Below are 15,969 nucleotides of genomic sequence, written 5' to 3'. Positions count from 1 at the left end.
CAAACCTGGTAGATAGTGCGTGTGCATTGCCGTCCAAGGCAGTCAAGCGGCTGAACGTGGGCGAGGGGTTGAGTGAGGGTAGCTGAGTATGTTTTTTTATATAAAGAGTATTACACAAATGAGGAAGGAAACCGTCATGGTGGGATGGTCAATGCCGAGGACAGACAGTTTTGTGTGGGAGTGTTCGAGCTTGATTCCCAAGTATTTGCATGTTGGTTCTAACGTGCCTTGAGTAGATTAGGCCATGGAATTTGTGCAGATTCCACGACCATGGATTGAACGGTGCCATCAATTCGCAAGATGATTGCCTTATTGAGACCATTGATCCCTCTTCTTCGGCAAAGCAAACAGAAGGGTCTGGTGTGGGTGGCCTACGGTATCCCATTACATTGATGGTTGTTGTATCACATTGTTTCTGATTACAATTGTTTCGAACATAGATTAGAAAATGAATCCTGGCCCCTGTACGTATGAAAACATTGAAAAAGCGAAGCGTTGAAAAACCTGCAATTCACAACGTTTGTCAACTCCAAGGGACCCGGAGCGAGGGACTGGGAGCCAAGAACTAAGGACATGGAGTCCTCTCACTCATCGAGTTATGCAGCGTATCGGTCTTAATCTTTGTGAGCAGCATACACGCAAGTTTCGCATACTGATTCTTTGACGGCAGGCTTCATGTTTTCCATATAAGTTCTTCTTGAACGCAGACAGTTGGAGATATACATCATGCCTTGGCCACTGCGTCTTCATTAATCATCTAGATATCTGTTTTTGTTTCGCTGACGTATAGCTATGCACATACCCTGTCAGGGGCCTTGAGCTTCAGTTCAAGTTTGTCTCGAAAGGGTGATCAAATCCATCCATGCTATCATGGATTGCCCAGATCGCTACTATACCTTCGTGAATGGCTCCTGTGTACGACAAAGTTCCTTTTTTGGAGGCACAGCTCTCCTGTCTCAAGGTGTGGGCTATGCCATTGTACTTGGGTTTGGAGCCTTATTTGCTGTGCTTACTTCTTTCCTGGTAATGCCTCACTCTGCATATTTTGTTTGATCCTTTTTCTCAACTTGTCATGTTTTGGCGTTCTGGTAGTTAATAGAGAATAAATCGCATGTACCACTTGATAGGTTTGGCTTGAAAGACGATATGTTGGGGCAAAGCACACATCTGAATGGTTTAACACTGCTGGTCGAAACATCAAGACTGGCCTCATTGCAAGTGTCATTGTGTCTCAAGTAGGTGGAAGCATATTAAACCAATCCACTAAAGTACAAGAATGTTTTTCTGAACACTATGTGTATCCTAACGCAAACCTTTATTTTTTTCTTCTCTCAACTTTTGTTTGTAGTGGACTTGGGCTGCCACCATATTGCAAAGCTCAAATGTGGCATGGGAGTATGGTATTAGTGGGCCTTTCTGGTATGCAAGTGGTGCGACAATTCAGGTAGAGTTCTATTGCGGTAAAATTCCAACACTTTTTAATGACATAAAAAATGACTTCGTGCTGACGGTAGCCAAGAGCATGATGAAGGTTCAATAACTAAGTAGAGACTTGGATGCTTGACATGGCATTACAACCTGTGTCATGCTTTGACAATTTCACAACCTATTAAAGTAGCCTTAGATTGTTGTCATGAGATGATGTGACATCGCTTACCTGCACCACCGTAAACCTTGATATTGAACTGCGTCATTGAGTTTTTCATATCCATTGAGCTTCTCTAGATAAGGATGTTTTTGCTCAGTTATTTTGGTTGGTGTAGGTTTTACTCTTTGGGATACTTGCTATTGAAATCAAGCGGAAAGCACCATCAGCACACACTGTTTGTGAGATTGTGAAAGCACGGTGATGTCCTTAATCATGCTTATCGTTCAATGCTCTTTTTTGAAGGTCTTTTGAAGTAACCAACTCTTCAAAATTGATGGTTGCAGGTGGGGCTTTCTAGCCCACATGGTATTTCTTACCTTTTGCTTTGTGACCAATATAATTGTGACCGCAATGCTTCTCCTGGGTGGTTCGGCTGTGGTTCAGGCCTTGACTGGAATGAACATATATGCAGCAAGCTTTCTGATTCCTCTTGGTGTGATTGTATACACTCTTCATGGTGGCTTGAAAGCTACCTTTTTAGCTAGCTATTTACATTCGGTGGTCGGTAAGTTGGTTGTGGTTGCAGGGCGATTGAATCTTTTAAGTTTGAACTACCTATGGTATGTATTTACAAGCTAAGGTTTGTGTTTTTTAGTTCATGTGGTGCTGGTGGTATTTTTGTACATGGTGTACACATCAAGTAGCAGATTAGGCAGCCCCTCTGCAGTATACAAAAAGCTGATTGCACTTACCAACAGATCACAAGATTGTTCACATCTTCTACAACTGGGTCAAGCATGTGGTCCTGTCAGCGGTAATTATCATGGATCATATGTCACTATGCTCAGTTCGGGGGGCTTCATATTTGGCATCATCAATATCATTGGGAACTTCGGCACAGTTTTCGTGGACAATGTAAATTACACCCATTCTTTGTTAATTTTCATGTATATACATCAGTTAGGTTAGATTTCTAGCAGTGATTTTGAAAGGAGTCATACTTTTGGACTGATGACATTATGTGATGGACATTTAAAATTGTGTATGCAGTTTTACTTCATGCTTGTTCTTCTTTATAGTAGAAGTCTCAGGAAACTTCAAAGGGTTGTTTTCCTGTAGTAGAAGATGAGAAGTATATCCGGGAGATGTTTTTCAGTGTACCATTAGTCCATATCTTGATGCAGTGTCTCACAGGCATGCACTTGTCTTTTTACAGGGCTATTGGATCAGTGCAATTGCAGCTCGACCATCATCCACTCACAAGGGGTATCTGTTGGGTGGTTTAGTATGGTTTGCAGTTCCTTTCTCTTTGGCCACAGCTCTTGGCTTGGGAGCGCTTGCTCTTGATCTACCTTTGACAGCAAGTGAAGCTGGCCGTGGCTTGGTGCCCCCTGCCACCGCAACCGCCCTCATTGGTGAAGGAGGAGCAGTGCTGCTTTTGACCATGCTGTTCATGTAGGACCCCTCTCAGCTCTCTTTACAAATCATTTGTTTGCATGTGTGAGATTACAATTATATTACCAGCCTGAATTGCTGTGTGCATGCAGACTTGTGCATGTGGTTGGGTTGACACTCATTGAATCGGATCATTGATGTCACATTGAGAAACTTCATTTACAGAAAAATTGTCGTGGTGCTAATGCCCTCAGCCAATGTGTAATGCATCCAACGTTCTGTGTATCCCCTCTGGCGAGTCAGCAATTATAAAGACATCATCCGCATAAAAACTGCCACATTAGCATCCTGTAGACCTGCTCACCTTTTTTGCTGCGTTTCGCATGCTGCAGTGCACAAAGATGGGCATGCAGTTTTGCTACCTGTTGGCTCTTCTCTGCTCTGATATGATTGAGTCTGGTGCGGTCATGATACGTTACTATTTGTGACATGGTCCCCCCCCCCCCCCCGGAAAAAAAATAATTGTCCTCGATTACACCTACAAGACTAACATAGCACCAGAGCTCAATAGACACTGTTAGCATGCAATCATGCCTAGGAATGTTCATACGATGCTAGAGCACATGTCCTTATCCACACTTGATTATCCTCTATCATCAACATCCTTATCCCCCGGCACCTGAGAATTTTACCTTGACCCGTACGAAACCTATCTACTCACCACACCCAAGGCTCTCTTATTTGGTTGTCTCTAATGCACGAGAGTTGTCTTAGGCGAAGTTCATAGAATCAATCGTAAATGCTTCAACAAGTGTGATGCAATTCACTAATAAAGTCCATGCAGTGCATATGCCACAAAGACAGCTGATGCAATCCTTGAACAAGTAAACATAAGGTGTCACGTATACCGTATAGTGTGGGTCCAGGGTGTGTCCAATCGCTCAGTCAAAACTCCACCAGTAATGGGTCCTAGACGTGTGCCCAACCATTAAGCTGGTAGGCGTCATCCTATTGTATAATTTGAACTTCCTCCGAGCTGTTCAAGATCGCCTGAGCTTTGGTGACACTCCCAATGTGTCTAAGTACCTGTTGAGTACAATTGAGGAAGATGAAAGACTGGACCCTAGCATTTAGCCGATCCCAAGGGCGCTGATAGTGTGCAAGCTTCTGCAACTCCTTGAAGAAACAGAACAGTCCGTAGGAGCCTTTGGCTGCTCTATCTCATTGCACCATCAACGTAAGATCGTAGGTCTCCACTATATGTACCTTTTGGTCGTGGTAGTGGTGGCATCCAGCTTTTGCTGTGAAACACCGGCAACATCAGAATCTTCATGTAACTGGCAAGCTACTGGTGAGGCGGTCAATCAACAGCAAATACACGGTGGAACTCGAAAATGTTAACACTTGAACCTCAAAAGAGTTGATTTTGAGACACGGTACCCAGATGCACTAGCACCCAAGTCAGGTACACCTTTTGGTACACGTCTATTTATATTAGTAAGTCAACGAGTAGGGAGTCGCTCTATGCAATTGTGCAACCATGCACTGACCTGTTAGAGAGGACCCCCAAGGCACGCTTGTAAAAAGAAAATGATACAAAAAGCTGGCACCCCCAAAAAGCCCTTAAAAGCTTGCAAGTCAACTGCTTTAAAAAGCTGGAAAAAAAGCTGTCCATACTACCATACTACCATGTCAGCATCTGGCGAATAGCAGTCGGAATTACGGGCCTGCCACATCATCACTTTTGCTCAATTCTCTCTCTCTCTCTCTCTCTCTCTCTCTCTCTCTCTCTCTCTCTCTCTGAGTGGAAGCATGGGTTAGTGGCAAAAAGTAGTGTCCTTGACACTTCTTGTGAGGCACTCTTGGATAGTGCAGTTTTCAACAACCAAAAGATAAATATTCAATATTTCTAAAGGCGTTGGAAAAGTGCCTACTAATTTAATAGTTCTTTATTTAGTTTCAAACTTTCAAGGCAAGACTCTTTGCCTACCCCTTCTCTCTCTCTCTCTCTCTCTCTATTTGTGTTAATTACAAAAGGAAGTTGCAGAAGGACACGTTACAATCGTCCATCAAGGTGTGGAGACTATGGAGCAGGAGATCAGGGTGGAGATGTTGTAGCAAGAGATTGGCCGAGAGGTTGTGTCCCAGCAACAGCCTTTGCTCAATTGTCACCTTTTGTGGAATGCCGATGTCAATGGTTTGGGAGAGCACGTTCTGCACCAGCAACAACCTCCATACAATTTCTACTTTGGAAGGCAGCATATAAATGCATGTAATAGTTGTTCGACAGAGGAGACTGTGAACCAGCAGCAACTTCCTCAAAATTTCCTCCTTGGAGATCAATTCATGAATGTGGGTGTGATACGTTCTTCCGAAGAGGACATTGAGTAGCAGCAGCAACAACCTCTACTTAGTTGCCGTCTTGGATGGCTGGCCATGGATAGCAGTGTCACCTTTTTGAAAGAGGGGATTGTGCAACAAGAGCAGCCAAGGCCCAATTGCCATGTTGGATGACCGGCCATTGATGGTGGTGTCTGTCACAAACTGAAATGCGCTGTTATGCTGATGTGGTAAGAGTAGTACGGAAATCCCGCAAATTGCACTAACATGCTGACGTGGCAGTAGTACAGAAATCCCGCGTTTTGCATTGGCAGGTTGTACGGATTTTCTCGTTTTTCATTGACAGCTTTTGAGCGAGGAGCTTTTGAGTTTTAAGCTTTTCATGTAATTGCTTTTGAGTTTGAAGGCCATGGGCCTTTAAATGTGTACTCAGGGGTACTTTCTCTCTCAGAGTTTGGTGATGAGCAACTAAGTAGAGAGGACCCTCGGTCTTTGTACTTTGCTCAAGCATTAATATAAAAGTAAATACTGAAAGGGGCGCCAGACTTTGGGGCCAATACCTCTGGGCACGGAACTATGCCGGGTCATGTCGAATTCTTTTAGGTTGTGATTAAGTTTGTGCAGTGTTTCTACTGATTCTCTCGTGTGTCATACGAGATTTCCGACTTGGGGTGTCCAAGTCTGTAACAGTGGTATCAGAGCTTCAATTGTGTGCTTTTCTCAAAGCATACCGGTCCTACCAGAGAGTAGACATAACACTTTGGCGCGTCCAAAGTTTGCTGGAAACTCTATTAAAGAATCTTTGCGTCTCGACCTCGGACTTATTAGTGACTCTCTCCTTACTTCATCGCGCATCGGACACGCTCTTGTCTTCATCGCTCTGTCTTTCAGGGCATAAGCTATAAGGAATTCAAGATCATTTGCAAGAGAAAAAGGAGTTCGTTCTTGCCCTAAAAAGCTCTAAAAACATGCTTTTTGACGCTTTTTTGTGTTGTAGAGGCTTTTTTGTGTTCCAGATGAGTCATCTCCTTGAAATTTTACCTGATTTGCAGGTGAACTTGAGGATGAGATGGTGAGGAATTTGCTTATGAAAGCAATTGGGAGCAATGACGGCTCAAGAATGAACCTGATCACGATTCAAGATGAGAATCATAAATTTTGTTTGAATTTTGAATGTTGATAATGCTGATGATGAATGATTGAATGAGATGACTGGATAATGTGGTGAGCGCATCAAGAGTTCCTGAGGGATGAGATGGCTACACAGGGATCTAGGTGCATCAAGATTTTTGAACCGATGAGATGACTAGCCCGAATGATTGAAACACTGTGTGTAGTATGAACTAAATGTCTGATTGTGAACTTTGAAACTGGAATTCCTGGAAATGAATCTGAATTTTGACTGCTCACTCATGTGCTTGTTTTTGAGTGCAGGATTGAAAGACGAAATGACTGCAGTATTTCGGTCTTGAGAATCTATGGACATGATCGCAATAAGGATTAGTTAATCAGACATCAGTTAGGTCTGATGTGGATCTAGAATCTAGATATGATTGCTAAATACGTTGCCATGAATCATGGTGCTAGATCTAAATGGATTTTTATGCGATATGATTTGAATGTGATGTGAATGTTCAATGACTGTCGTCTTTGTGCAAGTGCTTGATTTGTGTCGTTTAGTGCGTTGGTACTTAGAGTCGGCGTCTACTGAACTGGTTTATGGCTTATATTTGATTTTGCAGGCGTAATCGAGTATGATTACAATTCTTTCAAGAGGGGGTATGTCACAAACTGATGCGTGGTAGCCCCAAGAAATGCGTTGTTATGCTGACGTGACAGACCAGTACAAAAATCCCTCAAATTGTGCTGACATGCTGACGTGGCACTGTACGAATTTTCGCGTTTTTCGTTGGCAGCTTTTGAGCAAGGAGCTTTTGAGTTTTAAGCTTTTCATGTACTTGCTTTTGAGTTTGAAGGCCACGGGTCTATAAATATGTGCTCAGGGGTACTTTCTCTCTCAGAGTTTGTTGACAAGCAACCGAACAGAGAGGATGCTCGGTCTTTGTACTTTGCTCAAGCATTAATATAAAAATAAATACTGAAAGGGGCGCCAGACTTTGGGGCCAATACCTCTGGGCACGGGACTATGTGGCGGTGTCGAATTCTTTTAAGTTGTGATTAAGTTTGTCAAGTGTTTCTACTGATTCTCTCGTGTGTTGTACCAGATTTCCGACTTGGGGTGTCCAAGTTTGTGACAATGTCAGATGTTTGGAAGAGAGGATTGTGCACGATTGGTCACTTGTAAGTACAGTGCAGGATTCCGAGTACTTTCAGTAGCATACGCAGGACAACTCACTCCATGATGACATGCCTCAGAATTACCACAGGGAAGACTCAATCATAATTCGCATGAAGGTACCCATCAAATGTGACAATATTAGTCTGTGATGAAATGAGAGAGCCGTAGGAGACAAAGAGAAAGTGATGCATCAGGTTCAAGATCAACGGAAGATGTGAATCAGGTTTGCATGAAGTCTCAAAGTGCTGGCAGGAAGCAACCAAAGGCAAGGCTTGTGATGCTAAGAAAACAGCCTTTCAATGTCGTTTAGGATAGCTAGCTTTTAGACATTTGGATCATGCATTTGAGAAGTCAATACTATCCAATATTCGAGGCACCTTTACTAAAGTCAAACCATCCATGTCTGAACAGGAGTTGAAGCTCAAAAGAGCTGTTTGCATGATGTTGGTGAATAGTGAAGGAGATCCATCAAGATCTATTAGCAACTCCGAGATGGCCCATATTTATTGGATTGCATCGGCGAAACTTTGCAGCAGCCAGTTTGCGGTTAAAACGGGCTGAGGTTGACGCATTTCCTTTGCAATTATGTAGTTGTCAACAACCTCAAAGTCCTACCATCACAGAGACGACAAAGACCTTGTTTTTTCCTTTTGGTAGATAGAGACAAAAGTGTCGCCAAACAAAAAAGATGTGTACCGAAAATGATTGGGCAGAAAATCTCACATAAAGCATCTAGTACATTTGCTTGAGGAATCATAGATATGCTTCTAAAGTTCCGAAATCATGTTGTCATCTTACATGCAATATTGGAGGTACTACATTGCGCTAGTTATTGTTGTCTAACAGACCCCAATGTATAGTCAAAGCTACTCTTGAGCTAGATTAGGATCAAAGTGTCACAAGACGGGCACCACGTGCCAATAGAAAAGAACAGACTGAACATACTTTTAGCACTTCATTAACAATTGAACTGAGAGAGAGAGAGAGAGACGACACTCGACATAGAGTGGTGGAATTCCACCCCAGAGAGTACTGGCCTCAAACCTTGGCGCCTCTTTCAGTATTTCTTTATATTGCATCAAACAGCACAAGCGGGTACTTCAAACTCTGCACCTTAGCCAGGAAGCATGCAAGAGAATGAGCCCTAACCTCATATTTAAAGGCCCTAGGCCCCAAAAGCAGTTTACAATAAAAAGTCTTCAGACTCAAAAAGCATCTGGTCCAAAAGCAAAGCCAAAAAGCTGCAGCGTAAATCACGGAAATCCGTACAACCTGCCACGTCATCAGCCAACGCAAAACACGGAAATCTGTATAGCCTGCCACGTCATCATGCCAACGTAATTTTCGAAAATCTGCCACGTCATCAATTGCTCCGCCAGCTTTTCCTATGTGTGTGTATGGGTCTTGCTTTATTTTAATCCTTTATGTCACTTGGCCCCATCGGACGGGGTCCCCATAAGTTGGTAGGACTTCTTTTTCTGTTACTTGTTCTTCTTAGGGTTTAGGTCCCCGACCGACATCTGCCAGTTGACTCCCTTCTCCAGGGCTTTGACACGTCCGCAGTTTGTGACGTCTCCCCTTCTTGAAAGAGAGTAATCGTCCGCGATTACAACATATCTGCAAAACAACTCAAGTTAGCTCAAAAATTTCCGAGGGTCATTCTGAGGGACAATCAGTTTGCTCTTTTTGTTGAGGAGTTAGCTTCTCCTTTCGGCTCTTTTGATCAAGGAGTTAGCTTCTCCTTTCGGCTGTTTTGATCAAGGAGTTAGCTTCTCCTTTCGGTTCCTTCCATGAGCTCGTAGCCGAGCACAACATGGTCCATCAACTCTTGGACAGGGAGTGTTTTTGTTGGCGGCGATGGTAGTCCCAAGATAGCAATCGCACTGTACCTCCAAGGTCATCTGCTGGTGAAGAGACATCTACTAGGAGATGTCGAGAAACTTCAAGTTATAATCTGCTAGGGTTTCCATGGCAAGCATTTCAGGATACCTCACTTTGCTAGAAGTTGCACTCCGAAGGAAGATGTCAGAAACCATATAACTTCGGGTAAATTGTTTTTCTTAAAAGCTTGCCAAGCTCTTGGAGTATGCTGCTTGGTAGCTATCAACATCTGTATGGCACTGCCTCTGAGAAAAACAACTTCTTGAAACAAATCTTGGATCCTTCTCTTGCAAGTGATCTTAATGGCTTATGCTCTGTAAGACATGAGCTGAGTAGACGGGAGCGCGCCCGATGCGCAATGAAGTAAGGGTGGGAGTGGCTAATAAGTCCAGGATCGAGCACGAAGATACCTCAAATAAAATTCCAATAGCTTTGTCTGCTCTTTTGTAGGACTAGCATGCTTTCAGAAAAGCACACGCCTGATGCTCTAATACCACTGTCACAAGACGGGCACCACGTGCCAATAGAAAAGAACAGACTGAACATACTTTTAGCACTTCATTAACAATTGAACTGAGAGAGAGAGAGAGAGAGAGAGAGAGAGAGAGAGAGAGAGAGAGAGAGAGAGAGAGAGAGAGAGAGAGAGAGAGAGAGAGAGAGAGAGAGAGAGAGAGACGACACATGACACGGAGTGGCGGAATTCCACCCCAGCGAGTATTGGCCCTAAACCTTGGCGCCCCTTTCGGTATTTCTTTATATTGCATCAACACAATACAAGCTGCTACTCCAGACTCTACACCTTCGCCAGGAAGCATGCCAGAGAATGAGCCCTAACCTCATATTTAAAGGCCCTAGGCCCCAAAAGCAGTTTAGTGTAAAAAGCCTTCAAACTCAAAAGCATCTGGTCCAAAAGCAAAGCCAAAAAGTTGTCAGCGTAAATCACGGAAATCCGTACAGCCTACCACATCATCAGCCAACGCAAAACGGGGAAATCCGTACAGCTTGCCACGTCATCATGCCAACGCAATTTTTGGAAATCTGCCACGTCATCAATTGTTCCGCCAGCTTTTCCTGTGTGCGTGTGTGGGTCGTGCTTTATTTTAATCCTTTATGTCACTTGGAGCCCCATCGGACGGGGTCCCCATAAGTTGGTAGGACTTCTTCTGTTACTTGTTCTTCTTAGGGTTTAGGCCCCTCGGCCGAAATCTGCAAGTTGACTCCCTTCTCCAGGGCTTTGACACGTCAACAGTTTGTGACACAAAGTACTTTTACTTTGGGATAGAAGATAGCATGAGAATAAACAAGTACTCTTACCCTATCAATCGTCTAATACTGCTCTAGCTAAGAGTAGCTTGAAGGTAGATTTAAGCTTGAAGATCTCCTACACAAACTATTGATAGGTACAAAAACGATCATGTTAAAGAGATTGGTTCTTTAAAACCACCAATACAAGCCTATAGGTACCATATACATGTTAGATAGTAGCTAGCATGATAACGACCAGATGATATTGTGCTAGTTCTTTCTATCTTTTGTGGTGCATATGCCCTGTCAACTTTCTCATTTTTGTGCTCTTTTTTCCGATTTAATGCATCTTTTAGTGCTAGGCTTCATTATGGTTGAGCCCGCCCTTAATCTCCGGAGTCATGACAGAAACTCAGTACGTTGAACTTTGTGTTGATGTATGCTCATATGTGTGTGCACGCGTGTGGGAGCATATATTAGTACTTAGTTCTACACCCACTATTGGGCATTGACGACGTTAGTGGGGATGTCGTGGTATTTAGTCAATACTATGTATGATGGAGCTGATGGTTATATTGTCTTGCGGGTGACTACCATGGGTCTATACCTTGCACGTTCCTTTAAGGGTGAATCTGGGCTTATCCTGGATTCATCTAGGTATATATTTTTAGTCGTATAAGGGACATGCAACCTCAAGGCACATGCATCTGGTAGGGAACCAATAAGACGTGTCTAAAACACTATGGATTAGTGCACCAATCCATTGTTGTTGGCCCGATTATGGACAAGATGGTTTCAAAGTTCATTATCTTGGAATATTTTGAACGTGATGTGCTCACAGTTAACGAATGGGGTTTCTTGGACGTAGTGTGGTCTACAGTGCAATTTTCTAGAAGGCAACCGATGCTCAAGATTCTTCTAAGTTAAAGTTGAAGGTAGCAAATATGAGGTTTATCCAGCATGACAGTTGTTGCTGGGGTGTCCATGGTAGCTTCTTCATCGACTTGGTCTCACTATTTATGTTCACTATAGAGGGTGTTAAAGTTATGGCATCTCAAGTGAACTGTCCAATGTGATCCCATTATTTATTTTGGCTCTTAGGTATTTATTTCACTTATTTGTCAAAGTTTGGGTAGGGCAATTTACTTAGGTGGTATATATGCAACCCCTTGCCCCCATTGTATTATCATCAATTATTCATAGCGAAGGTTGGTGGTTCAGGAGACTCTCTCTCTCTCTCTCTCTCTCTCTCTCTCTCTCGTGCATACTCTCCTTGGTCTCTACGCTTCCGCATCGTCGACTTTGACACTACCCGCAGTAGCATGCAGGTAATTTGAGGGAGAGCTACTGGATACCAGATCAATGATTGACCTTCTGGATTGTTGATCAAACAAGTTCATCACATAAACAATGTTCCAACTCGACTCTACTCTCATAAACACGCGAGAGTGATCAGTCCTTGTTAGACATATCCACACCTCGTGTGAAAGAGCAAATAAGAAAAACGCACTTTACATCCTCAAAGATGTAACTTTGATGAAAGATTTGTCCTCTCACTATTCTCAAGGCAAGAATCCTTTTCCCACGAACCTCTGTTCCTTATTCAGAATCCTCGAGAACCAAGGTTCTGGCCTTTGGAACTCACGGTTTAAACCTAGGGCATGGCATCCCTATAACTCTTTTCCAACTCTACTCTTATCATAGTTTTTTCATACGCGAACCACACGGAAATACCACATAGGTACAAAAGTATGGTTCAGCCGTACCTACCAAACCATATGCGACCCTAATTTTACAGACAAGTATGCACAAAGTAGTAAACTACCAAACATTGATGTCACGTGACACATCCAACCCTATGTGTCCGTGGACAAGCTACAGCATGACCAGGGTTCAGTCAGTCGAGTCAGTCTAGATTAGAAGTGATCTGGCACTTTTTGTGAATCTATTCGTAGACCATGCATGCCCAGTCACTTAGTATAGATGCATATCCTCTGGTTGCACACTGCATGATCATCAGTATTCCCATCAGATTCCATCAGATTCCATCAAGGGAATTTTTCAGTGCATTTAGCCTATTTTACCTACTTTTGGCCTATGTGTTGGGTGCTTTATTTAAGTGGCCCCTTTTATTTTAAAAGGGTCAGTTTTTTTTAAAACTATGGTCTGAAACCTGAGTTTATTAAAAAACTCACTTACGGAGACTTGGAAGTTTACAGAGAACTTTTTTTTTCCTCTTCTGCTCCTCTCCCGAGTCTACTCTCTCCCATTTGCTCGCGCTCCCGCGCTCCCGCCATCACCTGCTCACCTTCAGACACTCACGCCGACGCGTAGAGCTCTTCAAACTTCATCTTTTCGCGACTGAAAAGTGCAGAAAAGGCCCGGTTTCGTGTGAATCTTTCAGTTTTTCACGCAGTTCGCCATGGATTCCTCCAGCTCCGATGTGCAGCGTGATGACGCGCCAGGTAACATTCAAATTCCATTCACGCAGGCTCTCTACACATGGATTACAAGTACTTTCCAGAGTCTCGACCAGCGTGTTACCGCTCTGGAAAACGCGAACGTTCAGACCAACATTTGCTTAGCCTCTCTCGAAGGGGTCGTATAGGGGCTCAGTTCCTGACTCTCTACTCTCGAAAATATGGCTCAGTCGACGACTGCCCATATTTTCGAGGGCAAAGCCCATCTCTAGCAATTGTGGATGCAGATTGCTGCTTTTGGGCGTTCAGAGGGTGGTCCGACTGCCACCATTCCGTACAAAACTACAAATTTCTCAGGTGAAGAGAAGGAGTGTACGGAACTGGCCGTAAATAACTGGCTGCACAGTGGACCACATACTTCGATCTCCATGGGGAGCATGATGAACAGAGGATTCAGACGATTCCTCTCTATTTGCACAGTAAGGCGCTTACCTGGTGGCGCGACATGACATAGAAGCCTACGACGTGGGCTGATTTTTGTGTGAAATTCAAGAGGGATTTTGCTAAAATGGACCCTTTGAAAGCTTATGCCAAACTGCAGAGTCTTTCGACGAAAACTCTGTCTTTTGATAAATGTACGACAGCTTTCAAAGAGGCGCTCACCTTCTGCAAGGTGGATTCTACGCACGCGGAGCACATGTACCTGTTGGGACTACATGAGGATTACCGTTGGGCCTTAATCAAAGACAAAGCCCCGACTGACGTCGAGGATGCAGTGGCAAAGGCCAGGATGTTCCATTTAATAAATGGAGCGAATTGTGAGAAGAAAAGAATTGCAGACCATCAATCCGGTGAGGGTGCTTCGAGGAAGCGACCCCGATTCCAACATAAGTCCAAATCACCGCCGAGATCTTTTCAGGAGAAGAAGAAAGCCAGAAATGCTTCAGTTGCTGATGCAGTGAAGAAGGGGGCTTGCTTCGGATGTGGCTAGACGGGTCACCAAATCAAGGATTGCCCCAAGAAGAAGAAGACACAGAAATCGCAAGGTCGTCCTTCGGTTCAGATTCACGAGATCTCAAGTAACTTTGATGTTGTTCAAGTTGAAATCCATCATTTAGCGCACAGTTCATGCACTAATTGTAGTTTTAGCACCAAAGTGTTTGGTAAGCACGATCTTCTCCGTTTCCCTGGGAAGATCAATGGTCACGACGTGACCGTACTCCCCGATAATGGAAGCTCACACAATTTTGTGGATGCAAAATGGTGCAGAAACTGAGCGTGCGGACGCGGGACAGTGACCATGAGTATCGCGTGAAGATGGCTCGTGGCGTGGATACGGATGTATGGAATCAAATGGTTCCAGACTTGTCGCTCGAGCTAGCTGATTACAAAGAGAACGTGGATTTCCACATCATGCGCATGGACAGAGCAAATGTTATTTTAGGAATTCCATGGTTTTATGATAAACAAGACTCATTGTATATAGACTATGTTTATCACTCTCTTGTTTTTGTTAAGCAGAACATACCTCATGTATTTGTGTCTCTTTGTAATCAGAAGTCTGTAAATAATGGTTTTGCAATACCAGTTGTTACTGCTTTGGAAATGTAAAAAGAAATAAAGTCTTTTGATGTTGACTTTTATCAATGTGTACCATCTGCTTGGTTTGATTCATTAGTGCTTGGTACTTATGTCACTGAATTTCGTAAAAATGTTTCATGTTCTTCTGTTGAACTTGGAGATTCCAATGAATCCAACCTTATCCGAGAAATCATGATTGATTTCGAGGATGTTTTTCCTGATGATCTACCTCCTGGCTTGCCGCCTTCGAGAGGAGTAGATCATGGCATTGAGTTGGTGGCTGGTAGCCGACCCTTCTCAAAGCAACCTTAACGGTTTAGTAAAACCGAAGAGGACGAGATTCAGCGGCAGCTGAAAGATTATCTCGACAGGGGTTTTGTTCGACCAAGTAAGTCCCCGCGGGGGGCGCCAGTGTTACTCTCTCGAAAGCAACTTCTACGTCGATTACAAAGGGTTGAACAAGCTCACTGTCAAGAACAAGTATCCGCTCCCGCGCATGGACGATCGACTCCATGAAGCGTTGTATTTTACGAAGATAGACCTGCGATCAGGCTATCATCAGATATGGATCAAACTGGAAGATATTCCTAAGACAGGCTTCCATACGCGTTATGGTCACTACGAGTTTTTGGTCTTGCCTTTTGGTTTAACCAATGCTCCAGCTACGTTTCAGTAGATGATGAATGATCTGCCGAGACCATTTTTAGGCAACTTCGTTGTTGTATTTCTCGATGATATCTTGATCTACAGCCGAAGTTTGTCTGAGCACTTAGTGCACATACGCACTGCTCTCGAAGTACTGAGAACTGTGAAGCTTTACACCAAGGCTTCTAAGTGTGAATTTTTTTAGGAAAGAGCTTTTGTACACCTCACATCATTACCCACGATGGAATTCGCGTTGACCCTGAAAAGCTGGATAAAGTGCAAAATTGGCCCATTCTGAAGAATGTACGCCAAGTAAAGTTCTTTTTAGGCTTTACTGGATTCTTTCGCAAGTTTATCAAGGATTACTCTAAAGTTGCTACTTCGCTTACGCAACTTTTAAAAGGAGGGGTGAAAGGCCCGAAGACTTCGGGTCCTCATCGTAAAGGTAATCCCCTTGTTTGGAATGAGCGTCTTGACGAGAGCTTTCGGAGACTAAAGCACTTGGTGACTACTGCGCCAATATTACACATTGTGGATCCTAGCAAACCGTTTGTGGTTGAAACGGATGCTAGTGA

General features: G+C 43.6%; 1 protein-coding gene across 1 annotated transcript in view; it reads left to right on the top strand.

Annotated features, from left to right (window-relative positions):
• The first annotated feature begins 458 nt into the window (after positions 1-458).
• Positions 459-15,969, top strand: part of LOC147451678 (urea-proton symporter DUR3-like) — a 36,837-nt gene continuing 21,326 nt past the window's right edge. Inside the window, exons 1-7 of the mRNA XM_086517570.1 lie at positions 459-1,023; positions 1,128-1,235; positions 1,349-1,444; positions 1,764-1,846; positions 1,933-2,153; positions 2,244-2,503; positions 2,805-3,043. Of these exons, the coding sequence (XP_086373696.1) occupies positions 871-1,023; positions 1,128-1,235; positions 1,349-1,444; positions 1,764-1,846; positions 1,933-2,153; positions 2,244-2,503; positions 2,805-3,043 (1,160 nt within the window). The 5' untranslated portion in view covers positions 459-870. The remainder of the gene's footprint in view (positions 1,024-1,127; positions 1,236-1,348; positions 1,445-1,763; positions 1,847-1,932; positions 2,154-2,243; positions 2,504-2,804; positions 3,044-15,969) is intronic.

This window comes from Adiantum capillus-veneris, chromosome 8 (genome assembly GCF_014529385.1).
Source record: "Adiantum capillus-veneris isolate H3 chromosome 8, ASM1452938v2, whole genome shotgun sequence".
NCBI lineage: Eukaryota > Viridiplantae > Streptophyta > Polypodiopsida > Polypodiales > Pteridaceae > Adiantum > Adiantum capillus-veneris.
The sequence above is the reverse complement of the archived record's forward strand: the minus strand, read 5'-3'. Positions and strand labels throughout refer to the sequence as shown.